A 25,592-nucleotide genomic window follows, 5' to 3' on the forward strand; every position below is an offset into this window, starting at 1 on the left:
TCACATTGTGATTAAGTGTAATGAGGTAGTAACTTTTACTTGTCACATATCCTAAATCAGACTAACGACATTGTTAGACTTTTGTTACTCTTGTTGTTAGACTGTTGTATGGCACTTACATTTGATTTCATTTCATTTCAACAAAATATTGATACAATTTATTCATGTGACAGATTTTTTTTATTCTGACACTTAAGTTATTTTTTATTTGCCATCATTCTTTACTTTTTATACATATTCCTTTGTCAGCTTCATGTAAAACGACCCGGTGGCTATTAGTTCTCCTGTTTCAATCAATCGTAGCTCGGGTGTAGCCTTCCAAAATCCTTCTGGGACGACGATTGGAATAACGGATGAATCAACGAATGCGTCCTTTACCCAGTAGCTGCCTTTAGGAAACGGACACAAGCCTTCTTCTGGCACAAACGGCAAGTTGGTGAAGTGTCGAAACATATGTTGGTACTCTCTGTAGTACGTTCGAATAAACTCGCACAACGGACGGGATGCAAGCTTCATGGGGTACGCATTGTACTGGTTGTTTCCTAATGCGCTGCGAGCGAAAGTGAAGCCGTACTAATGATGCGAAATTCGGTTATGTTACTGGTTATGTATTAAAAAATAGTTCAAGAGTAGAATTCACCTCATACGTATTGTCAAGATCAATCAGAAGCTGTGCAGTTCCGTTCAGTACGGACATGGTACGGTTGAACTTACGCACTCTGATCGCATCCATGCTAAACACGCTGGTTCCGTTGACCATTTCCCAGCGATCAAACTCCAGAATCACTTTCAGCAATCCAGCGCAAGGCTCAAAGGAATGTAATGTCACAACGGACATCGTGAATAGGGCTAACGTATTCTTCATGGTGCAGGTTCGATTTCAACTGGGCAATTCAACTGGGCAATAGGTGCATACCATTTCAGAGCCACTGCGTGCGTGACGATCATTAACTGATTACTTATAGATATGGCCGTTAACTACAAGCTCGCTCCATCATTTTGAAGTTTGCTTCTAGAACAATATTATTGCTCCACATACATACATACATTGCCACATATACATAATTAGAACAAAATCAAAGAACTTGTAGTAATTAAGTAAATATTGACTATACTGTAAGCTGAAGATATAAAACAATATATAAAATGATTTATGAAGATAAAGTAGTGAAAAGTTTTGCATAGCGACAAATACTCTTGTATATATTTCTTTAACTACCAGTACAATACATTGTTATGCTTGTGTTCCAACAGCTTGTTACCGATTCGTGTCATACCGCTTTACTTGACTCCAGAAAACGTAGTTATGGTGTACTAAGCGATTTCTTTCGTCAATTTAACGTACATGATACCTCGAAACAGGATCTCACCAGTTTTAGTTACGCTTAAATCTGTTATACAACGCCATATCCCATCCGGAATGGTCGCCGGAATGATGGACGAGTCGATATACCCGTCCTTAATCCAGTAGGACCCGTTTGGAAAAGGACACAGGCCCTCGTTTGGTACGAACGGCAAGTTGGTGTAGTTCAAGAACAAGTATTGGAACTCGCGGTAGTACGAGTTGATGAAATCGCAGAAAGGCCGAGAAGAAAATTTTATGGGATGTGCGTAGAACTGATTGTTACCCTGGGCACTGCGAGCAAAAGTAATGCCGTACTAAAACAGCATAAAGAACATCATCATTGGTACATCTTATTCGTCTATTTGGCTCTGGCTGATAAGTTACCGAATATCGATTGTCCAGATCGGTCGTAAGCACTCCTGTGCCGTTCATCACCGACAACGTACGGTTGTATTTTCGTACACGAAACTTCTCCATGTTGATGATCGACGACCCGTTGTACACTTCCCAATGGTCGAAATCGAGAATCACTCGCAGCAGACCTTGACCAGGATCAACGAAGAAAACAGAGAGTGTAACTACCACCATTAGACCGATCAGACACATGTTATTTTGAGAGTAGTTATTCAAACAATGTTGAAACTAGAGCAATGTAGCTCGTGATGTATAATAAATTAGAATCAAACATCGACATCTTTCACAACTCTCATGTCCGTTACCTGTGTATGTTCAGATTCTTGATTGTGAACGAAGATATGGTAACTTTTATTTGAAATTGTTAACCGTCATGACAAGACTATTTCGTAGAGGTACATTGCTAATTGAATCCAGCGTTTGATTTGTTCATCGGAATCCATGTTATAAAGAACTGCCATAATAGAAAAAATCTTTCGAATAGTAACGAAATTATACGTTTGAAACACGTTTGTATTTGAGTAGAAAAATATAAAAAGATTTTATTTGAGTAGAAACTACAATAAAATACTTTTCTCGACGTACTTTTGAAGTTTATCCTACACTTTAAATACGATTGTATAAGCAAAAGGGTCAATTGAAGCGATATGCTTTAAAACAAACTTTCTTGTCGCGATACTCTAAAAAAAAGTTGAACGTTTACAAGTCTTTGGTTGGTGTTGACGTCATGTAACTCAAAATCCCCTCTCCACAGACCAGAAGGAAAGTAGTTGTTAATCAACTTGGAATCAAGCACCTTGTTCTTGATGTAGTACCGTTGGGCTGGCAGAGGGCAAACGCCTGGTTCTGGAAAATTTGTCACATTTCGATAGAGTTCTCGATAGTCCCGATAAGTAGTGTTCAGGAACTGGCACATCCTCTGCAGTGGGACTTTAAACGGTGAGCGGTTGAATTGATTGTTACCCAGCGTGCTGTACGATAAAGTGATTGAAGCCTAAAAATACGCACATACAGATTACCTATATATTGTTTTGTACCTATTTGGAGTGGTTTTCTTGTATCTTTAATGAGCAAACTTACGTAGAAACTATCGTTCAAGTTGTGAAATAGATCAATTGATCCATTCAATACACTTATTGTTCGGTTGAACTTTCTTATCCGTAAATTTTTGAAACTCGTCATATCGTATCCGCTATTCTGCTGAACTCGTTCGTACTTAATCTCAACCAAATTTTCATTGCTGTACAACTCTATCCAAAAGGATGCTAGTAATAATAGCACCAAAACCGATAACTCTGTCAGTGTATGGGTCATGCTGCTGCAATGACTTTATGAGACGTAGTATGTAGTTATTCTTTCAAAATTCGAGAATATATACGTTTTTTCTAGCGTATTATTATAACGCAACACGAACATCATTGATCTAACACATTATTATGGTAATTAAAATAAAGATTGAATGATTGAGAGTGTCGTAATATTAACATGTAACATTTCAATTATTATAAGTATTGTAAAATCTGGTTTGTATGGTATAATTTTAATATAATTTTATACGATAATTAATTGTAATCTGAATCGTAAAAATATCCTATCTGAAATAGATAATGTTCTGTAGAGTTTTCGGATACATAGCTTTGGCAATTTCCATTTCTTTGTTTTGTGAATATCGGCCGTGGATCACAAGAACAGGTAATTAGTGCATAGCTACTGCAATGTATAATCAATAAAAAACATCAATGATTATCAGTGTGAGGGCATTGATTATTTCAGCAGCCTTTTGTGGCATCATGACAGTTAGTGATTGCATAAACAATAAAGATTTATGCTCGGCTGAAGCGGGGAAAATTTTCAAAACATCTAAGGAATGATACTGAATTTATAATTATATTGCATTTTATTAAACTGCGTAATATCGTTGATTTGTTATGTATTTCGATTGAAAAATGAAAATATATTGCTTCAGCATATTTTTACATGCTTCCACCATGTTTTGCTGTTTTAGTCACGTTGAGTTAAACTTGTTATACTTCAGTCTTTTATTTATACCGTCCATGTGTAGGATACAATGTAGATCTGCGTCAATAGTCAATGGTTATTACCAAGAATAAACTAGGTACATTATTCGTAAGAACGGTTGATTGACATCTGAAGAGACACTCATTGAAAGGCATTGGACCCTATTTATGTATCGTAGAAAACCATGCAAAATTAAAAGGCAATCTCAGCACGCCGTTGATACGCATATGCGCGTATGATTAATTTATATTTGTGAGCTCTAATCGGTTGCAGTCGGAAAAATGTTTTCCCGGGTAACTTTGAACAGAACTTCGACATTCAAGATTGGGAATTCGATTTCATTCTCGTATACATACAAATCCAACTTCCATAAACCAGGTTGGAAATAATTATTGATCAATTTTGCATCAAGCACCTTATTCCTGATGTAGTACTGTTGCGCTGGCATCGGACAGGTTCCGACATCGGGGAAGTTTGTCATGTTGCGATAAAACTCTCGATAATCTCGATATGTCGTGTTTAACAACTGACACACCTTGTGCAATGGAATGCGAAACGGAGAGCGGATGAACTGGTTGTTACCCAGCGTACTATACGATAGGTAGAATGTAACCTGTAAGATTTACGAATCAATTGGAGGCAACTCAATGAAATTCAGCCAGAGATAATTACCCCAAAGTTATCGTCCAACGCGCGGTGTAAATCGAACGTACCATCCATCACGGTTAACGTTCGGTTGAACTTTCGTATACGTAACTTTGACGCATCTATCGTTTCGACGCCATTGTTCTGTTGTATTCGCTCGTACATTACTTCAACCGGCAGAGGGTTGGAGCATAGCTCCAGAACCATCATTGAAAATATCAGAACTAAAAAGACTTTGAATATTTGCATCACCGTATGCAACATGTTGCCACTCCGGGGTTGCATATTGAATTGAGCCCCGTTCTGTTATATTGTACAGGATATTTAACAGATCTAGTGAATGATAGCGCATTCATGACAGTCGATGTAAAAATAGTATCATGCAAATCACTAAATAATGTGAATATGACATGTATCATGGTTACAAAAGAGGTTTTATTGTGTCGGTATCTTCTGGCTTATGTAACGTACAGCAGCAATTCGTGTTTAAAAATCAAACATCCCTTTTTTGCTGAGCACCCACGTATCAATGTACCTTATGAGCTTAATGCCTATCACTCAAAAAGCTAACGCGTTCGAACTGACGTTCTGCTATTCACTGATCCAATCCGTTCCTTCTCGAGTGGATTACGCGTAAGGTTAACGTTCACACATTATACAATCTTAGCCGGCACCTCGAAGCACGTGATCGATCGTCCGCTCTTTGTTTGCAGTTCCCAGTGGATGGTCATGCTCGGAATTTTGGGATAAATTTCGAGAACGTCAAAGCTGCGTTTGTACACTACCGGTTCACCTGCCTTCAGTGGGCATCCGACTTTGGTTTCTCCATCTTCCGAGAACAGGTACTGGCACGCGCTGGTTCCATCAACGCCCACGAATGGCAGCGGTAATCCGACGATCTTCGCAAACACAGTCGTGGTGAGACTCTTCACATCCTCAGCTGCACGAAAAAGAAATATTTCAGGAAACGTTAGAAATAAACGATCATCTAACTGCTTCAGCCAAGGTAACGTACTAGGAGTGAACTTTTGATAAATGCTAACGGCTGTGCGCCGTTTCAGTTTGCAGGGACCCTTTTCACAGTCGCTGATGTTGATGGTGTTTTCCTCAATCGGCACCAAAGTTCGAGTCGCTAGGAAAAAGGAAAAAAATAAAATAGATGGAGCACAACTGTGAAGGGCATGATCAATCTGATAAACGAAAGACTACAACGAGCGATCAAGCGAGAAAACGCCCGAATGCAGGCAACAAGCTTACCACCACACGATTCGACGACCGTTGCTTGGGTAATTCCGACCAAACTGCACACTACACTAACGACAACAACAGCGGCGAGCAAGGCTTTCATGGTTACGATGCTGTGCATTGATGCGATTTGGGAAACAGAAGTACGGAAACCACTCCAAACGAGGGATGTAATCTGCGGAGAGAATGAACGATGTTAATGGTCAGGATGTTCAGTACACTACAACACCTTGGAGGCAGAAGATGCAATTTCACAGCTATACACTTATTAAGCAATCAGGCAGTGAGTGTTTTCATTCACCTTGCCAAAGAGTGTTGATATAGTCAACAATTATTATAACCTAACATGATGCTACCGCGTATACCGAAGCGACCGGACGGATTACACTCGACATTAAATTAGCTCGCTGGGCATGTTTTCTACCCACTTCTACTACAAACTGGTTCTCAAACGCGTTCAGGGAAGTATTTATTTAGCCAAGCAAAAGCGAAAGATCTCGCGGGGCAATTAAACTAGAGATTAAAGCAACCACTAACAACGATGCATTATTTATCAGCATTCACACCAGCACGGGCAAGTGATGGGAGCGATCGCTGGTGTCAGTTAGTTCACAGCATTGTGTTACTGCGTACTAGGAAATTGATACAAAAAAGTATGCGTTAGCTTCATTAACCCGGAAAATCACTATCGATCAAATCAAAGCGAACAAGCGCAAAAAACCTCGACATAACTCGCACTCCAACTTCGTTTTTAAGCTCATGAATATCGAGAAAACCAAAATAATATGTATTACACAACAAATAATTGACACCCAGCGCAGAAATGATCCTCAGTTGGCATGAGCCGCGTCATTTACACGGGTTTTTTTTATTGCCTGTGTCCAACGGAAATCATTTGACCTTTAATGGAGACCATCTTGTTTGCTTTAGTGCTTTCTTTACAGCAGTAAAATTTGCATACGAAGCATCTGACCACACAGAACGTTTACGCTCAGCATGCTCCTGCGACGACGCAAATGACATAACAAAACACACCAGCACGCTAAACGCTGACCCAACGCCTCCGTTTTTACGCACGCTCGGTGAAGGGGATTTGCAATTGCTTCATCGTCGTGACGGCCAAACGCTGGCCAGGGCACACTTACGTTTTCGGCTGGATCACTTTCACACGACAAGGCACACACTCGACAATCGCGGGTTCGTTGCTGGCACGGCGAGAAGCTCTCCGAAGATGGGTTTGAAATTCAGGACTCTCCTCACCGGTAGGACGCTCGAATGCGAATGATCGTTCTAGCGATGTTAGAAGCGAGTTTTATGTTTTATAATCCACCAAGCAGCAGTTTTCTGCTCGTACCTGTGGCCGCTTCACAACGCTTGAGACGTACGTGAGCGGAACGTTGATGTGGGGTTATTCTTCCTATCCTTCCACCTCCGGATCGCTTCCGTCCAGTCCGAGCAGCTGGCAGGTAAATGCCACGGGACCTCCCGTTGGGTTAAAGCTCTGTAACGTGCGCCCTGCATGCACCGATTAGGTGCATAATTCATTCTTACACAAGCTGCAACCCGATCAGGCCAGGTATGATCGATCGCTCCGCTGGACACCGGCCAGAACTGTCTTCTCATTCTGCTCTGCGCATGCATTGAGCAAGAGGAAGCTGATTATCGGAAATTAACTTCGCCTTCACCAACGTGCTACCGGGGTAGCGTTTATTTTTAGCCGTATCCTTGAAATCCGACGCGGTTCGGTTATTGGCCCACAAAGTTCTTCTACTTATAAGGCCGTCGATCTGAGAGTTTAAAGTTACGCATAATTTCAACCCTTGTGGACGTAAACAACTCCAACAGATCGTTGTATTATACGCAAACAAGCCACAGCCTAAAGCGCAATTCTGGCAATATGCTTGAGGAGTGGAGGCTTGATAAATATTAATAAAACTCTTATGATTTCATCGTCGAACATTTTGAAATCAGCCAACCGAGAAATTTGAACATCCTGGCTCGTTGTCACATTCCACGTTTCGCATAAAAAACCAGAATAACAGGCAAACAAAAGCAATCTCCGGCAGACTGGCACAAGAGTCATGCTGCTATCCGCTGCGTGTTAACACAATGCCGGTGATGCATGATCTATGGTCAATGCGAAAGCCTGCGCCGGATGCTGATCGAATGCGTTCTAGTTGCCACCGAGTTACGTAGCACAATCTAGTCGTAAGTCAGCTAATCATCAGCGCAGGCGAAGTAAAAAGGGCACAGCTAATGATCCATCACTTGACATTTGCTCGACCATCTGATGGGCGTCTAGTACGATGTTAGCCAGGCACAAAAGACAAACGTCCGATCACGAGACAAAGTAGTTTAACTTCCGCCAGACGACATGGGCTTGGAGCGTTGAGAAGCCGTTACGATGCGACGTGTTGTGAGCAATTCCGCGCACTAAAACGTCTTCATTGCTATGCATCGTCCGTTCCAGGTGACGTCCAGTGAACTTGAGGCGAATTATCACTTCCCCGTCCGTTTCACATATGGGAGCGTGGAGGTGTATGTCAGTTGTAGCGAACGGGACACTTTCGTTGCAAGATGATGAACATCTTGCAAACCTGGTTTTCGAAACGACTAGAATTAGACACTTACTGCTGTTGACACTCTGTGGAGACGGTGAAACCTTGCACTCGCTGACGTTGTCCGATTGCTACTGATGGCTGCGGTTGTGGCTCGAAACCTCCAGAGCTTAATGATGGCTGTTTTGGTAGCCTCTACGACTGTGGGCCTTGCGTGCTCGAATGTGTACATCGAATGCTGGTCTACCGGGCCCACCCCACCCGAGAGGCTTTCAGACATCGTCGGGGCTAACCGGACCGGAGTTCCTTGTTCGGAGCCGTAATGCTAGCGCTAGGGTGGCTGGGTGGCTGCGTTTGGGTTTGGTTTAGGTCATGCCTAGTCGGAAAGGCTCAAGGCAAGCTAGGTCCGCGGAGGCACGGTTCGCGACCCACCGCACGCAGGCTCGCCCGATAAGCTAACAATGCGCATCTTCGCTAAAGTAACGTGCGGAAATAAGTTCGTTGAAACGCGTTAAAATGTAACACCTCCAAACCGGATGCCTTTCCATTTGTAGGCAACTGACTCTGGTGGTGGCCATGACTCCTCTCCACGCCCTGTTGGTAGGTTGTAGTTTGGCGAAGTTCGAGACAACAGCTAAAACGAAATGTGGTGAGAAAGAAGCGATGTTTCCGCATAGAGAGACCTTCAATTCGTTGCATCTTCATCCGAAGGAAGCGATCTGCGAGGTTACGGAGAATTCATTGATGGGTGATAAAATGTTTACTCTCTCGTTTTGCCAACAAGTTGTTGAGTACACCGCACTTTCAGCAAGTAACTAAACAATAATTAGTGATACTAAAACGTACTTAGTATTAGAAAACACATTGTTTAAGATGTGTAGAGCTTGTTAAAATGATGTTGAAAATTGTTACACGCAAGCAATTTAATTTTATTGACATGCCGACACAATGTAGAAAAACAAACTAGATGGATTATGCAATTCAAATTCTAATCAGCAATAGATGACTTAAATCTGCTTCAGCTCACAAACAGTTCACATTAATTAGAAAGTAGCATGATAATCGAATATATTACGTAATGCGTTAACGATCTCGAGAACGGTTGTACATAACATGATCATGATTCATAAGTTTTCGCTACTAGCCACCAGATGTCGTTAGTAACTAACAAATTCAGGAATAAGCTTAAAGTTATGATGCAAATCATGCATAATAATGCCAAATCATGTTCATTTCAAATTAAATTTCATTGATGCAACATAGATAGAAAAACAAACGGATTGCATATTCTAAAATTTATCAGCTATGTCTCCTTTTCGTAAAGCAATAGCTCGTTTAGGCAACATCAGTGACATATTAAGATGCTGTATTTTCCATAAAAATTATCAGCAAGATTCATACTACAATCATGTTAAATAAATTCTAACTTTTTCTGACCAATTATGCTCAATTTCAGATCAGATTAATGTTAGATAGATACATTTGTACTCTTGTGGACACGCCAATTAATAAGTAAGAAAGTTTATAATCAAGTAATATGTCTTACAAAATTATCGATACTTCTTAGTACCGATGTATGCTGAATTTGATTAATTTCTATACTTTACGATTATCAATGCAAAAATACTCGTTTGTTGCAATGAAAATGTATTTAATTAAAATGGTATTCAGCAGCTAACGGTCAATCCGATGCTACTATTTGAATGAAACCTGACGGCACCGCCTTTGACGTTTCAGCTGAACGGAACAGGGTGAGCGTGCAGTTGTTTTGAACGAAGTAGCATGTTAAAAAGTTAGCTCACTTGCTTCTTTACGGTTGATAATACAGTTTATAGTCGTTTATTCGTAAATACAAAGAATCACTTGCGGTTTCAGTAGTTATTCAAAGCATATTTATCAGAAACTCTTGCACTGGGCTGCGGTAAACTGTCGTTAGTGCTGCTTTGCTGCAGTAAGAAAAAGCAGAAGAAGGAAGACTGTCAGTTTGGTTTGGGCGTATGCGTACGTGTGTGTGTGTGCTTTCCGAGTGGCCCTCGCGTATTCAGCTGTGTGGTGTGTGCGCGCGGTTTCCCCCGCTCTCGTGTGGAAAAACAGGTGAAAATCCAAACCCAAACTCGATCCGTCCGGACGGCAACGTCGTGAAGTGTTTCCAGTGCGAAAGAACACAACCAATTTAGTGCGAGAACGAAGAACGATCCCCCGATCCGTTCGCCCCGTGCTCCATCTTCACTCGACGGCGGTGCCATCGCTGGCAGCGCGTCATCGTTCGACCGCGGGGAGCAAAACGAAAAAAAGAAGTGCTACATCCTTTTCGTCCGGTGCTCGTGGGTGAGCCGCAAAGGTGAGAGCGAACAAGGAGCCGATTGCACCCGTAGCGCAGAGGCGACAAACGTTGTAGAGCTTACTAGCAAGCAAAATTGTAAAGTAAGCGTCCCAAAACCATGGCGCCCTCGGCCGACGAAGAGGTAAGTGGTCGCTTAGCTTTGTTTTAGAGCCCATCGATTCTCGACTTCCCTTTGCTACAATCGGAGAGCCTTAATGCAGGGGGACGACCAAGGACGGTCTCGCATGCAGCGCGGCGAATGCGCAAGGTAATGCAAAACGCAAATGAAGCACCGAAAAACTCGGAGCGAAAACCCTACAAGCAAGCAGTGTGTGTCGGAAGGAGGTGGCGAGCGGGCAGTTGCCACGAGAGGACACAAATCGGTCCGATCTTGTTGACCTTCCCATGGCCTACTCGATGGGGCTCTGGCGCATCGACAGTGTTGTATGAGAGAGCGAGAGAACACAACACCGTTCTCAGATCGACAAAACGGTGAGGTCTTCTCTGCGCAGCATCGCAAGTTTATCGAACAGCTCCTCACCAGAATGGCCTGCGATGTTGACCGTCTTCTATCAGCGATGCAGGGAGATGTCGTTGAATAAATACTATCATCGCGGGTACGTCGGATTGGGGTATTAGGACGAGTTGGCACGGGTTATCCACCCGCCTGTTTCGCTCGAACACCACCATCGATCGGTGGTCGGTGGTCGGAATTAGAAGCAGTGATCCGATCCGCGACAAACCCAACCACCCGAGACTACGCCCATGTCCGCGACACGCGTTTTTTTGCCTTGCCTCACGGTTTGCTTAGGTGTGTCAGTGCACACAGACGAGTGCCTCCCCACCCAAATCGGCAAAGGGTGCGGCGAGGGCAAAGGCGTAAGACCCTGCGGCCGGAATCGTACTAATGACGTTCGCACATATCAACGGAGTGAGACGTATCAGATGGTCTGGCTGAAGCAACGGGGACCGACCACCGCGCCTGGTGGCAGTTGTTAACGAGTGTTGTCCCGTCGTTGGGCGTCCGGGACCGTGGTGGCTTTCTAATTAGTCACTTTACTCGCTGATATTGACATTCCGGCGCATAATGAATGTTTTAATCCCGCAACGAACGTATTAATGCACACTCCAGCTGCACTGCTCTGCTGTGTGCGTCCGTCGGATAAGTTCGGATGGTTCGACCAACACCCATAAAGTCCATCCTCCGTCGGCCACGCCTCGTCTAATGAGTTGATCGATTAATGCACGCCATTGCGTCACGCCTTGCTGTTTCTGCCGAGTTGCAGCAGAATGCATCGCCCCGGCAGTGACAGCAGTCCGCTGGTTTGTTTTGGTCCGCCATCTTTGCCCGCCGTTGCCGTGGCAGCAATTTGTCGACTGTATTTCAGATGGGTTACAGGTGTACAGGGTTCTATCTGGCGGCTTCTGTTATCGTGTGCTACTTGGGGTAGTCCCAGGTCCGATGGTTGACCGAATTCAGCGAAAACGGAGAGCGAGAAATGCTTGTACCGAAACCGTGTCATGCCCGTCACGGAACACCTGATAGGTGTTATCAGATAAATGGTGAAACACGCGGCAGCATTCCGGATGTTGATGTTATTCCGCGTAGAACTCGTTCGTGCTTCATTCGATTTAATAAGCAACGAGAGTTGTGCAAGTGTATGTATGTAGTATTTTGTTTGATTTCAATGTTTTCGTACCTTGAAATAATGCATTCTAGCTCCTGCTCTTGTTTTTGTGCGTTATTTAATCACCGAGTAGAAAAATGCACCGCAAATTGCATTCCACTCAGTACGAGGCACACGGTACGACATGAATCATCGCATGGCCGTCACCCCGTTGCGGTTAGGAAGATTCCAGAATGAACTGGTTCGCGTCCAGGCTACTCGATTGGTTTCGAAAATGCAGCCAGCACACGTTTGAGACATTTCTCGGGTCGTGTGGAAGCTGGGATGCAACGGCGTCTGCGCACTCTTACGAGCACCGTGCCGATGCTAATGAACAGCATGCCCACTGTCCGCACTGGAGAGTATTGGGTTACAATCAATTCCGTTCACCTCATCGGGGTTGTTTCGATCCGGATCGAACTGCTGTTGGCGATCGTCACCGGCAAGAGTGTTGCTTCTTAAACGTAGGGTCCTATTGGTAAACTGTTGCAATCATTTCCCCGGCACTTGCAGCAATATTCCGTACATTGCTGACGGGTAGACGAGGTGTCGATTTCAGTCACATGCGGCATGTGATATGCCGTGACGTCATTGCACTGAATGTCGGTTGCTTCGCTCACGACGAGAGTCGTTCACAAATTTCTTTACCATTTCTTTGAATGTTGGATTGGTTTGTTATTTGGGATTGCAATGCTATCGAAAGTTTTCTAAAATTCTAAACAATGTCAACCGGCGATAACTGTTCTCTCGTAGCTTTTTGAATCTTCATTGAACAGATCGTCGGCGAAGAATAGTGTCAACAAAAACGGTTTTTGTTAATGGCAATGTCAATTTGTTTGGTAATGTTCAACATCGTTTCATCAGTCCTTGCTCGGGCACCAGTGGTGTCGATGCCTGTTCCATTCTCTTTTATGCCATGACACTGGTGCAGTACATGCACTATCCTACTGACTGACATTGACCGTGGTTAAATCGCAATGCGCTCGCCGACGGTGACATTGAACGAGGAGAAATCGTAAATTTGATTTGCGTTTTTTTTTGCTTCCTTTTTCTCAACCCTGAAGCAATCGAAGGACATGAATTTAATGAACTTTAGCTGAACGCATACACAAAACTATTGCACATATAAGGCACAAGCTGTTGTTGGCTGGAAGAAAATTGTTTGAGTTCTTCACGGTTGGAGCACGTGATCGATCGGGCATTTTTGGTGGCATAACTATTTTTTGTTATTTGTTGTGTTGTTGTTGGCATCCCGGGGGTTGTCTCTCGCAATCGACCGTCATAAATATTTATCGTCGTTTGCATGGGGCTTCCCTCCGGATTTAACGATCTCCGTGAAAACCTGATCTTAAGTGGGCTCTAGTGGGGGTTTTTCCTACCCCTTCGAGTTGTTTACTTGCTAAAACCCTTTCCTTGGATCGCCAAACGCAGCTACAGCGAGAAACAACAAGACGGACAATACGCAAACTTTCTAGTGGTGCTCTTGGCCGGGGTAGGTCGATGAAGGGAATGAACACGCAAATCGTGTTTGCCGGTTTTAAATACAAATATATAAATGAGTGCCGCGAAATTGAAATAATCCGTCCGGCCCGGAGACCCGGCGTGTCGTGAATGTAAACGAACGAAAAAACCAGTTCTAGCCGGTCACGTCAGACAAGCAGCTCGTCGATGGGCAAGGGAAGTAGAAGAAAGCGTGATGATCGACAACAGGCCGAGGGCTGGTCAAACTCCCTCCCCGTTCGTTACATGTTGTGTGTGGTTTTTTTGATTCAGGGAGGATATATGCAAGGGAGTAGAACCGGTCTTTTACCTAGCAACCGGCCTCGTACATCCCTCACTACGGGCGCTAGCGCTTTCCTTCCTCACCAGATGGCGGTGATTTCTCTATTTTTGGTTTATGAAATATCTTGCGCTGTCTGTGCGAAATTATCAACGATGGCGGAACAATCATACTTGATTGTCCTGCGTTGTTTTGTATGTTTCTCTCGAATTGATTTTCGCTGGCGAGCTAAAAATCACGATTATATACATTCAAGTTACTTAGATGATTTTTATTAGATGAGCGGTGCTGTAAACTAAATTCTTGGAAATCCTAAAAATGTCTAGTTCCTTAGCTCAATTGTTGGCGTCTGATTTCCTTCTTCGGCTCTTTGTGGTGTTTTTGTTGATTTTTATTGTTACATAAAAATAACAACTTTTAAGCATCAAACATAATTTCATCCGAATATCGTGTAGATCTCCACCGTTACAGGGTTTACGTTATTTTAGCCCCATACACGCTATCGCACGTCAACGCACATGACACGAATTACGTGCATTGGAGACGCCCTGTGCATCGCAAAAAGGGGTTCGTTGGGCGCGATGTTTCTAGTGGGGCGCAATATTTATTTGCGTTGAGCATAGCGCGATAGAGAACCATCCGCGAGCGGTGGAGTGTTCGTGTGCAAGCGAGCACAAATACATCAGTGCTCTGGTTGGTGCATGCGTTTGATATGTTTTATTTAGGTCACATTTGCTAGAGGCAACGACGAGCGAGAGCGTAGTGCGAGCCGTGAAGCAGATAATGTGTAGAGCGGGGGAAGAATGCTCAAGGTCCAGCCTCAACTTGTGCCCTTCCACCGACCGTTCTTTCGATTGCCCCGTAAACAGGCACGCCCCGGTACGATTAGACACACTTGCTCTCATGCTCCGTCACGAATGGCCGTCCGCGGGTTCGATGTTTTCGATTCGAGCTGTCAAACGGCGATGTTTGTACTGGTCGCATGCTTCTCTAGGACTAACCAACAGATGGCGCTAGTAGCAACTCGGATCAATGTGCAAAGGTACAGGGATGGTGGTTGTAAAACAACCCTTATCCACCATTTCCAGGTGTATTAGTTAATGGGGGACTTGAACTGCATTTTTTAAGTGCATCTTGTGTTGAGGAACATATATATCGTTTGTTGCTTTTGACGATATGTAGTCGAACGTTTTGAAAATACCCCGGTTCGGTGTTTCCCACGTTTACTGAATAAAGCAAAATAAAAACATCCCCCCACAGCTTGACTGCACTTGAAAGGTTTACGTGACAAGTGCTGTTACGAGAAAAGGGGGTTTCTTTTCCATCGGCAATACATGATTTTTGTTAGCTGACTATGTTTTGATTTTAACCACGGCTAAATATTTGATGTTTAGTCACAAGATATCAAGTCAATTGAAATGAATGGAACAGATCTAATGTTGTTTTCGAAAGGCATCGAATCTAAATTCATTCAACTAGCTATAAAAGTGACATCAAATAATGACAAAAAGTAGTTCTGTTGCTTGGGGAAGTATTTACCGTAGTCACGTGATCGTACGCCAGTTGTGATGAGTATTGAGTTTCGGTGTTTATGTATTCAAATTTCTCGCATAATGCCATGTGCGTTTGTTGCCAAGTGCTGACGCAAACAATAAACGTTAAGACGAAACTGAAACAAATTAAAACAAAAAAAAGTATTTCTGTCGATGAAAGCGCTATACAATTTAATTAAAATAAAAGAGAATCTCAAGCTGAAGCCCGCGAATATTGCGAAAAATAAATAGATGAAACGAAATATTACCGATCTGTTCGTTGCTGACGAGTTCGGTGATACAAACAAATCGACTGAACTTTGTTGAACGGATCGTTCTGATGAAATATCAAATCAAATTCCTCCGTCAAATGCTGTGATGAATGATTGACAATCAAAACGATCGATTGATCGAACGATTCAGAGTCTGTGTAAGAGTCAAGGTCGAATCATATGGAATGTTTGGGCAATTGCATGTGTCTGGAGAAAAGTGTGCCATTTTTGGCATTTATGATCGGACGCTTTCATTGTTGTGGTGAGCAGTTGCTTGATAATTCTGTGACGGCACTACCATGTCGTGCGTATAATGTTGCTTCTCATCGGTTTGGTTGGTGGATTTAAACCCGCTATTTAAACGTCATCTAGATGATAATGCCAAACATTTGCTGATGCCAACGGTCATATCATTTGAACGAAGCACGATGAACGACACTTGTGATTCATAGCCTCTACTCTCGAACCGTTTAGTCACCAATTCTTTTTTCCTGATTTGACTGGCGCTACAACCCTAGCCTGATTAGAATGCCCCATTTTGGCTGGGTGAGTTTGTTGCTATGGGCTAGTTGAAATTAGTGGAATCCGTTGAGATGATCCCTCCGCATGTGTTCGCGTGTTGACGATCGGACGGTTATAAATAACGTAACCGTTGCTTCTTCAAGGGGAAAAGTTCTGCCCAGTTGAAAATAAAACACCTTCCGAACTGGTCGGGTTTGTTTCGGAGCTAAATCCCTATTTGAAGCAATAAAATGCCAATCATAAAATTAATATTTACTAATCCCTGCCCCACTGCGATATCTGTTTTCCACCGTCCGACCAGCTCATTTCATGCTTTTGCTACAAAACATAAGCGTGTAGGGCGAGATCGTGTGGTGTTCCTTTGCCACCTTTCCACGACACGGTTGGTCAGACATTTTCGCAACCGATGCCAAAACACGATTTGATGACGCTCTTCTGTCGCGTGATGATCGTGAGGCTGTGCTTGACGTCGGATGGTCGATTTTGAGGAAGGAGCTGGTTCCAAGATCGCGCGGAACGCGCTCTCACCTTCCTAGCCCTCGTTCCTCCAGCGCCGGCAGCTATCTGTCAGGATGATGCGAGGTGACATTTTCATGAAGAAATATAATATATGTATGCCGTTCTCTTTTCCATCTACGGCCGTCTTCAAAATTAAACCATTTCGAGCAAGCTAAAATGCTTGCTTAAGGGTTTCTCTTCTATTTGCGTGTCGTTTCTTATGCCAATATGTTCAAAGAGTGGATTTTCGTATGCCTGCGCAAATGGTGGCCGTAACGTTAGTAAAGGTTTTGCATTTCCATCAAATAAAATGGATAAGAGTTTTTTTGCCTTATCATGTCTAAATTTCTTAGATTTGAGGTATAAATTTGTACTGTTTGATGTAATGTCTCAGATCAAGTGGGCACTATTCCTTTTCCTTTACTCTTTGGCAGCATGTTGAGCAATCGCTTTTTGGAGCCGTAAATCATTAGCAGATAAAAGCTTCGATGAATCGAAAACAAAATATCGCTGGCAAGATCCAGTATCTCAAACAACAAAACACTGGTGTGCCGTAGCTTATCACCTCTACATCAGGAACGCTCCAATGAAACTTTGCGCGCTCGTCTTATGATTGATCGATTTTCGGACAGCATTGCTTTTTATTATTTTTTGTTCGCTTAAAACAGCTAAACGGCTTAAAATAGGCGCTCCTCTGGTAACAGCACCGATTCCAACCCAATGAGTGTCGCAGTCTTAGAGCGCACTGATAATGGGAGAATGATAATATCGATAAGGATAATTTTTGGCGCTGTTTGACATCTGTTTGTTTTTGGACGGTCATGTCGTTCGATAGGCGCAGGGTCCCGCATGATGGAGGGTTTGGAGTTATATTTTTAACTGGTAAAAGGAAAAAGCGAATTTCGCGAATCGATATTAACAGTTCCGCCGTGTTTGTTTGATTGGAAGTTTTTTTTGGGTGAGAGGTTTTGTGATCATGACTTCGCTCAGTATTTCTGCTCCCCGTTTGGTGGTTGTTTGGTCCTCTGGTTGCTCGTGTTGTCGGTAGCATTGATGTGTGATAGAAGGAAGAATGCTTGTTGTCGCTTACCGTTGATTGAGTGCGGGGAAAAACTTAACTAATTCGATGGCGGCTTGCGTCTCACGCATGTATCAAACATCCGGCATAAGCCCAGAGCTTGACTGGCTTGAATGGAGTTAAATACTTATCATTGTCCATCACGTGATCAATGATATGCAAATTTAAATTATGGTACTTTGCTTTTGTAACTAATGATTTTTGGAAAGTCTCTCGTATGATGCAATTTTATTCGATTCTATCATCGACGATGCGATGAATTAAAAAGATGAAAATCTTACAGTTAGGCCAACATTAGTAAGAGGCAATAGCAACTTCTGGTCACATTTTCCACATGATCTAGTACAACGCAGAAAGAAGCGTAAATAAGTGCACATATTTATTACTGTGCTAGTATTGCATCGAAGTATAATCTATTAATATTAACCAGATGTTGTGAAAAGCATTTCAAAGTATTTGCGAATGGAGTTCGCATTGCGTAAATCATGCAGAATGAAAAGTTTTGACCAAAGTCACTCGGCAACCGTCTGCTTGCATTCTTATTCTCGCTATTGATTTTTTAGTACAAATGGAGCATGGGGCTCGGTTCGAGTAAAGAAGAGCGCACGCGACATAGAGAGAAAGAGCGAGAGAGCGACAGGCAGGTTGTTTCATGCCGCCACGCCACGTTACGTAAAGGTGATTGTGAATCGTTACATCATAAGCACTCATTTATTATGCTCACGGTGCAAAGGGACAAGGTTAGCATATTGTTTCGTGTACTAGTAGTTGGAATCAGAGGTTTTTTTTGGTAATTGTTTACCTGTGACACTTGCCATCGCAACCAAGACTAGCTCTTCTTCCACATTTTAAATCCTATGCCCATGGCAGCGTTGGTAACCTGAGCCGCTATCGATTCATATCCTGCGCTCGACTGTTACCGTAGTTTCCTGCAAGTCCTAGTATGTTGCAGCTGCCTATCGCCGGGCGTTTTAGTTTTTTCCACTATGTGGACCTCTTGCTTCATGGCGTTGGAAAATGGGAATGAACGGAAAATCCGAGCGCTTAGTGGAGCCGCCAAATTGTTCGGGCTCTGGAAAGGAGTCGGGCTAGGCAGACAATTTGTCTCCGAGGCTGTCCCTGCTGCCCTTCGTATTTGCTTACAGCACGGAGTGTTGGGAGAGGAGGTTCGTTCTGGGTCCCTCGGTGCACGGTTTTCAGCACGGTCGGTCGGGTTGACAAGCCCTAGCGAGCCAGTTCGCGTGTCATGTCATAAAGCATGGTCCCTCCGGGGGTCATTAATTAGCTTTTCGATCGATTACTGCTGTTTTTTTGTTCGATCGAATGAAATTGTCTCGTTCCGCTCGCTGTCGTCAATCTCTCGGGTGGATGTGCGTTTTGGGTTGGATTAAAGTCACGTTTTGGCTCGGGTGCGAAAGAGGTACGTTTTTCACACAGTTGCCCCGCTTTCGTATTTAACCCCAACGATAAGTTTACCCTGAGAGTCGCTGGGGTGCGTTTATGGTTGAAGTGTGCCTATTTATGAGCCATTTGGAGGCTCTATCCTATTGCATATCGAGCGAGCGGTTAGTTTTATTTCCCCCAATTTACTGCGCCGCTGTGTCACCTGGTCGTCCGTGGTTCGGACGTCCTTCTCTGAGTGGTCAATTAAAAAAAAGGTATCCATATGCAATCGATTTGTCCGCAGTGGTAGGCGCAGGGTCGTGTATTCATAGCGCAACCGGTAAACCGGTTCCGGCGATCGATATGTTGGCCGGTGCGAGGGATTAAACTATTTACCTTGGGCTGATCTAACGTCGGTAGCGCAGAAGGGGTGGGTTCAACTCCAACTCGAAAAAAAAAACGCGATAAGGAAAGGGTATTATCGATTTTCCACACATACACCCGCACGCCTAGTAATGACGGTGCGCGTTGTTCGATGTTTTATTATTGCCGCGTTTCTTTTTTGGCCACTTTTTCGTCAACCTAATCACGTCTTCGGCTTTCGGCCGAACGTCAGTTGCAGGAGACAGGGTTGCGTTGTCGTTTGCTTATCAGTGGCGCAGACAACTGCGGTCAAAAATCTGCAAGGTCGAAAAGCGATAAAAAATAAAAAAAACACCTGATCGTCTGCCTTACTTGCTCTTTTTTGGCCGGAGGACAGAAGGGTGCATAGAAATGGGGTTTTATTTTTACTGCTTAGTTACGTAACTGTAACTAGATTCTCGGAATTTCAGTTAATCAGAAGCAGCACGAAAGCAATGTTACTGCTACGTAGCATGGCGGCAGCATAGTCCTTGTCCCTTTTGGTGGACGTGAACGCGAACGTAATTGCATTACGTTTTGAAACTGCTCACCGAGCAAAGTTGAGCAGTGAGAGAGGCATACGCCGAAGAAAGGGCTTCCATTGAGGGGTGCGTTATATGTGCCCCTGGGTCGATCGTTATGCGATTAAAGGTTTCGCACTTTTAACGGGAAGTGCGCTCGTTTAGGGGCCTTTCGTTCCCTTTTCCCTTCATAACGCACACACACACACCCATGTGGGTGGGTGTATTGATTTAGTCTTCCACCGTTCTTGGTACAATTTTGAGAGCTTGAAACAATTGGAAAGGAGCTTTCGTACTCTTTGATCAGCGCACACTAGACCCACACTGTGGAGGCGTTTGCCATCTATTCGCAGTAGGCACGCTGTTGTGTATGTGTGGCTAGGAGAAAGAGAGATAACTAGATGGGTAGCGAGGTCGTTAGTGCCAAAGCTATGAAAGTCCTGACAGTAATATCGTACCAGCCAGACCACCAGCAGCCGAATGAGCTCCCGTAGGAACTCACGAGCGAGGAAAATGCTGCGCGCATCCTTGCCGTAAGGTGGAAAAGTGCGCAATGCCGGTGGCGCGCGCGCCAGTGTAAGTGTGTATGTGGGAGAGGGCTTACGAACGAGCCCACTAAGGGCTCCCTTGTCTGCACGCCGTGCACGTACGCACGCACGCACGACCGCCGAGGCTGCGTTTGAGGGAAGTCGTCTCGGTGGGCTGCCAAAGAGATGGCCTTTCGCAATAGCGCGTCACGTCGAAGACATGGGAAAATGGACGGAGAAAAGCTTCTGCGTATGTGTGGCTATTTATCTTAACAAAAAAAAACCAGCCTTTCACGAGGAGCAGGTCAGCACGCAAGCACTATAACCCATCTGGCTCCTGTTTGGCTTTGAGCAATCCGTGACGTGTTATCCTGCCATTCGTGCAACGTTCGACCCACACACCCACGTGCGGGTGTTTGGTAGGAAGACGGAACGCAAGTTTTCTTTGCCCACGTGTGTTCTCGCCACCGGGCTGGGCTGTCGCAGACTGGCTGGAGTTGGTTACATAATCCAATGCAGTCGCGTGAATTCGCTGCAGCTTGTGCATTGTCGTGTTCCGTATCGGAAGGAATGGGGATTTTTTCTCTCACCTCTTTAGTACCTAGCCAATCATTCCTCAATCTCCCCAGCTTCTCCTAGATGAAGCTGCGTCAGTCGTTTATGAAATGCAACGGTCGGTCACGTGGCTAGAGTTGATGGGTTTTTGATGTTTGCAAGCGTCAGGCTATTGGGATTTTGGTATCCCTTCAACCCCTTGATAGCAACCTAAGGGACCGGGATTTGCATACGTCGTGACACGGTAGCTCTTGGAAGATGTCACACGGTCGCCAGCGATTGTTACGAAGTCATCCCTCGGAACACCCGACGTCTTCCAGCGTCGGCGGAAAGGTTTCCAGAGCCGTAAGAGAAACCGCTGGTGGTGCGCTCGTTAGGGCGGACAAGATTTACGATCGCACTTACGATGATTGGCCGGCGGCGTTGGGGTCGGTTCCTCTTCTAGGCGTTCTAATATCGCATGCCCTTAGCGCGTGCCTCCACGCGGCCAAGCCCCAAGTCGGCAGGTTGGCTATTTGGCTCCGCGTGGAGATAAAAGTGCGGATGCATCAATTGAGCGCTGGCGAGAGCCGTGTCGAGCCCGCCACCGAAATTGACCGCCTGCACAACATAGTATGCGGTGCGGCGGACGTCTCGAGAACGGAGATGACGCTTCTGAGCTGGTTTCTGTGTGCTCGCGCGCGCGCTTTACTGATGAGATAATTTACCCTAATCGCGGACAGGCTGTGGACGCGAGAGCGAGAAAAAGATACGTGGCCGAGGTCCCGGTTGCAGCTGATGTGCGTTCGCGACAGGATGATGTTCAGAAGGACTAATACGCAACGCAATGATACTACGGCTGAGCGAAGGACACGTGACTGCGTCCTGATCGCGCATGTAGAGCAAAACTCGATCGCAAAGCTTATCCTATCATTCTCAAGGCGATGCGCGGCCGACTACGCGGTCGAGCCTCGCGGGAAGGATAAGTGGACGAAATTGATTTTTATTTATCGCACTACGAGCTCCAGAGTAGAGTGGGTGTCAAGTGGGGGTGTTGACAATGAGCACGGCGAAACTTAGAGCGGCTAATTACGCCATCGGCCTGTGGGAGGGAGCCTTTTCAAACAATTATCATTAAAACACCGACGCCGAAGGTGGTTGTGCGATGCAGGAGGTGTCGTACTTGAGGTCGGGCTGATTTCTCGTCACCTCCCCAGGGTTCTCCACGGGAGGTGATGTGTAAAATATTGTCCGTACGTGTACTGTAAGTGATTGAGCAATGTGCTTCGGTGGGTCGAAAGGACCGGGCTTTCGATGGCACCTTCGAAGGGTGGCATGAACGCGATTGTGCGGTGGCATGGCAAACAATGAGGCACGTGAAAAGACCATAAAAAGCTGCGCGTTTCGGATGCAACCGCTTGCTTCAAGGCTGTGTCGATAGCGGCTTTGTTTCACGGCGGGTGCACATTGTGGGTTGGAAAAATTGAGAGCAAACAGTTGGCCCCGGTGTTGGCAGCCGTTGTGATCGAAGCGGGTGTTTTTTCCCCGTGGAACGGCATCCAAAACAGACTGGTGTAAAATCAGCTTTTTTGCTCCACTAAACCTGGGGCAGGTCGTTTGGTTTTTGCAACCTCAAACGTCAGAATGGCCGTTGTGCGCCCCCGCTTCGACATCAATGCCTTAGCCTTTGTTTTTTTCCCCCATTTCACCGACCTCGTGCCTCTGGCTCTATGATGATGATAATAATAAGAGCGTTTGCGGCGTGCGGCCAACGCGCGTTGATCGCGGATGTCTTCAATTGAAGGCAATATATGTGTATGCATAAATGATAGTCGTCGGGTAAACTTCTGTTTTCCTGATATCATACCCCTCCTTCTTTGCATCCTCTTTTTGGTGGATCTAAGATGAGGGAGCTTTTCTCTCTGTTGCCCTTTCTCGCTCTTTCTCGCTATTCTAGTGTCGCGAGTCGAGACACACGCCGTTTCGTGGACCAAACTCCACGCCGGTGACTCGTCGTACGTCAGACGACGTTGGGCCGGAAGCCACACACCGCAGGTTGTGTAACACTGTTTGCCAGACTAATCAACGGGATGATGTCAAAAATTTGACGCTCGCGCTCGACGGATGCGGATGCGCAAGACCGTTCTCCGTGGTTGGGCTCGGCGAGGGTTTGGATTATTATTTTAAACTTTTTTTCGCTGTCTCTATTCATAATCTGTCTTCCATTGTGCTGAGAAAGAGGAGCAAGACTCTGGTAGCTCGATATTTTAAAAAGTTATCGGCTGAGAATAACAGTGGGCATGTGGTGGAATGTGCGTTTTTTAATCGTAGTAATGCACGATTACTACGGCGTCACGCAAATGATCTTCGCAAATGCCAACCGTTAATGGGGAGTGGAAAAAATTTACCTTAATTAGCAGAGCTAGTGCAATTAGCAGCAGCGATATCTAGGAACGTTCTCTAGGGGTGGTTTGACAAAGAAAAAAAACACACATCCCTCGAGGACTCACTTCCTTCTACGCGGTGTGACCCGCAAGTTAACACTCTCACTCGACGCTAAAGCCCTCTCGCACCGACGGAAAGACGTTACGCAAAAGGTCTGGAGACTCACTTCCGGGTCGGCTTCTCGAGCCGGTTGTGTAACGCGATTTGACCGCTGCCTCGTTCGGCATTTCGACGACCCCTGGGCGCCCTTCCCGCTTTTCGATTGTTTGGTTGGGTGAGAACATTGCCACCAATTTCAGCTGTTGTTGAGAAAACGAGAGCTCGGGACAAGCACCACCGAATAGGGACTGGTTTGCACGCAGGGCACTTAAAACACGCTTCTCATGCGGCCGAAATTTCCAGGACATGAGAAATTGGGGAGGGGTTGGGTGGAGTGTACTTTGAGTGCTTTCATAACAAAGGGCGCTTGGCCAGCGTGCGAGGAGTTATCGACCCACAAGGCTTGCTCGAATCCGCTCGAATCTGTTACATACATCCTTGAAAATTTCTTGGCAGCGTGACATAATCCCTCGACTGCCAAATGTGCCACATTTTATTGGCACAGGCGCGAGTTTTCCTTTAGTTCGGATGCGAATATTGTTACGCTTATGTCGGCGAAAAATTAATAGCTTTGTCTGTGGAACAATTGAATGCAAAAAAGCCGACCCATCCCGGGAGATTCGTAAAAGGACTTTAAGAATGTTATGAAGCCATGGTGTTCCATCTTCATTTCTAATCACGAATCATCTGCAGGCGAACGAAAATAATGTCTCTTTTGTTGCAGCTCTTACGAAAGCGCAGATTTTTAGAATAATACAAATTATGTGGTACGACTGGGGACGCATTGGCGCGTTCGAGGAGCAGGTTTTTCGTAAAATTATGTAACCATTCGAGGCGAAAATTTTGTGATCCTTTCGCGGTATGAGAGAAGAGCAACCGACGTCGTTGGCTCTCTGGCACCGGAAGCGAATGGAGCTCCCGCGAGAGCTGTCTTCGCGGGCTGCTGAGTGCCGTGTGGAAATGAGTTCCGTTTGATGCGTTGCGGAAGCTTTCTTTAGTTTTCCACCTTCCAGCAAGAGCGGGAGAGAGAGAGAGAGAGAGCAATCGGACCTTCCAGTTAATGTTGGATAACCTCGGGTGACACACATTCATGGCACGATGGCAGGTGTCCGTTTTTTTCTCCCACACCACTGGAGAAAGCTCCGTACTGAGAGCGAGCTCTCTCTCCCGGCATTTTCGAGCTTCACTGCGGTTGGTGTGTTTGTGTGAGCGCGCTTTCTGGACAGAAGGAAGCTTGAAGGATCGAACGCGCTCCGTCACCGGCGGCGAGTCGAGTTCCGGCCTGCCTCAGGCGACTCACTGCTACCGGGGTTATGTAATATTTTCCATGTGCCCCAAAGCCACACAAGCACATTCGCAACCCGATTTGGGTGGCCTACTTACAAACACACGCGCGCGCGTATCCTCGCGCTCAGTCGGGACGAACGAGCCGTCTGCTTTCTCTTCTCTCGTGTTCGCTCGCTTCCGCTCCAGGCGGCACTTTCTCTTCACGCTCTCGTGCAAATGTGGGCGAGATTTTGATTTTTGGTGGATTGCCGGTGGACTGAAGTGGGCTGGAAGTGCGCGGGTAGGACAGGATGGCGGAACGTGAGTGTGCGTGTAACCGTGCGGTCCGTGTACGACCGCCGAGTCCTGTGGGAAGCTTTTCTAATTGACGTCATCAAACGAGCTTCCTAGCGGGATGAGAGCGAACATGGGACGTTATTTTTATCGTTATCCACTTCCAGCCTTTTTGTTCCCTTTTTTGCTCAACAAACAGCCAGGCCCACCGTGCGGATGTCCT

The 25,592-nt window shown here is 45.2% G+C and overlaps 6 protein-coding genes across 8 annotated transcripts in view; 1 reads left to right on the forward strand and 5 right to left on the reverse strand.

The window, feature by feature from the left end:
• Positions 1-228: 228 nt before the first annotated feature.
• LOC128730655 (uncharacterized) lies at positions 229-865 on the reverse strand. The gene is made up of 2 exons (XM_053823729.1): positions 641-865; positions 229-573 (listed from the first exon to the last, which is right to left on the reverse strand). Exons 1-2 carry the CDS (start codon positions 863-865, stop codon positions 229-231), a joined length of 570 nt encoding a protein of 189 aa, XP_053679704.1.
• Positions 866-1,314: 449 nt separating this feature from the next.
• LOC128721741 (uncharacterized) lies at positions 1,315-1,951 on the reverse strand. The gene is made up of 2 exons (XM_053815523.1): positions 1,730-1,951; positions 1,315-1,659 (listed from the first exon to the last, which is right to left on the reverse strand). The coding sequence occupies exons 1-2, from the start codon at positions 1,949-1,951 to the stop codon at positions 1,315-1,317; spliced, it is 567 nt and encodes a 188-aa protein (XP_053671498.1).
• A 460-nt stretch (positions 1,952-2,411) lies between these two features.
• Positions 2,412-3,073, reverse strand: LOC128721744 (uncharacterized). The gene is made up of 2 exons (XM_053815525.1): positions 2,840-3,073; positions 2,412-2,753 (listed from the first exon to the last, which is right to left on the reverse strand). Exons 1-2 carry the CDS (start codon positions 3,071-3,073, stop codon positions 2,412-2,414), a joined length of 576 nt encoding a protein of 191 aa, XP_053671500.1.
• Positions 3,074-4,037: 964 nt separating this feature from the next.
• LOC128721750 (uncharacterized) lies at positions 4,038-4,630 on the reverse strand. The gene is made up of 2 exons (XM_053815535.1): positions 4,451-4,630; positions 4,038-4,391 (listed from the first exon to the last, which is right to left on the reverse strand). Exons 1-2 carry the CDS (start codon positions 4,628-4,630, stop codon positions 4,038-4,040), a joined length of 534 nt encoding a protein of 177 aa, XP_053671510.1.
• A 208-nt stretch (positions 4,631-4,838) lies between these two features.
• LOC128730549 (NPC intracellular cholesterol transporter 2 homolog a) lies at positions 4,839-8,347 on the reverse strand. Of its 3 annotated transcripts, none has more exons than XM_053823603.1 (4): positions 8,300-8,347; positions 5,681-5,843; positions 5,439-5,555; positions 4,839-5,363 (listed from the first exon to the last, which is right to left on the reverse strand). In XM_053823603.1, the coding sequence occupies exons 2-4, from the start codon at positions 5,787-5,789 to the stop codon at positions 5,077-5,079; spliced, it is 513 nt and encodes a 170-aa protein (XP_053679578.1). In that variant the 5' UTR covers positions 5,790-5,843; positions 8,300-8,347; the 3' UTR covers positions 4,839-5,076. The 3 variants fall into 3 exon arrangements, with proteins under 3 accessions (XP_053679578.1, XP_053679579.1, XP_053679580.1); XM_053823604.1 differs by lacking the exon at positions 8,300-8,347 and adding an exon at positions 6,814-6,958; XM_053823605.1 differs by lacking the exon at positions 8,300-8,347 and adding an exon at positions 5,970-5,977.
• A 1,969-nt stretch (positions 8,348-10,316) lies between these two features.
• Positions 10,317-25,592, forward strand: part of LOC128721663 (sodium/potassium-transporting ATPase subunit alpha) — a 62,549-nt gene continuing 47,273 nt past the window's right edge. The window contains exon 1 of the mRNA XM_053815441.1: positions 10,317-10,567. The gene's annotated coding sequence lies outside the window, so the exon portion shown is untranslated. The remainder of the gene's footprint in view (positions 10,568-25,592) is intronic.

Source organism: Anopheles nili, chromosome 2, assembly GCF_943737925.1.
Source record: "Anopheles nili chromosome 2, idAnoNiliSN_F5_01, whole genome shotgun sequence".
Lineage (NCBI taxonomy): Eukaryota > Metazoa > Arthropoda > Insecta > Diptera > Culicidae > Anopheles > Anopheles nili.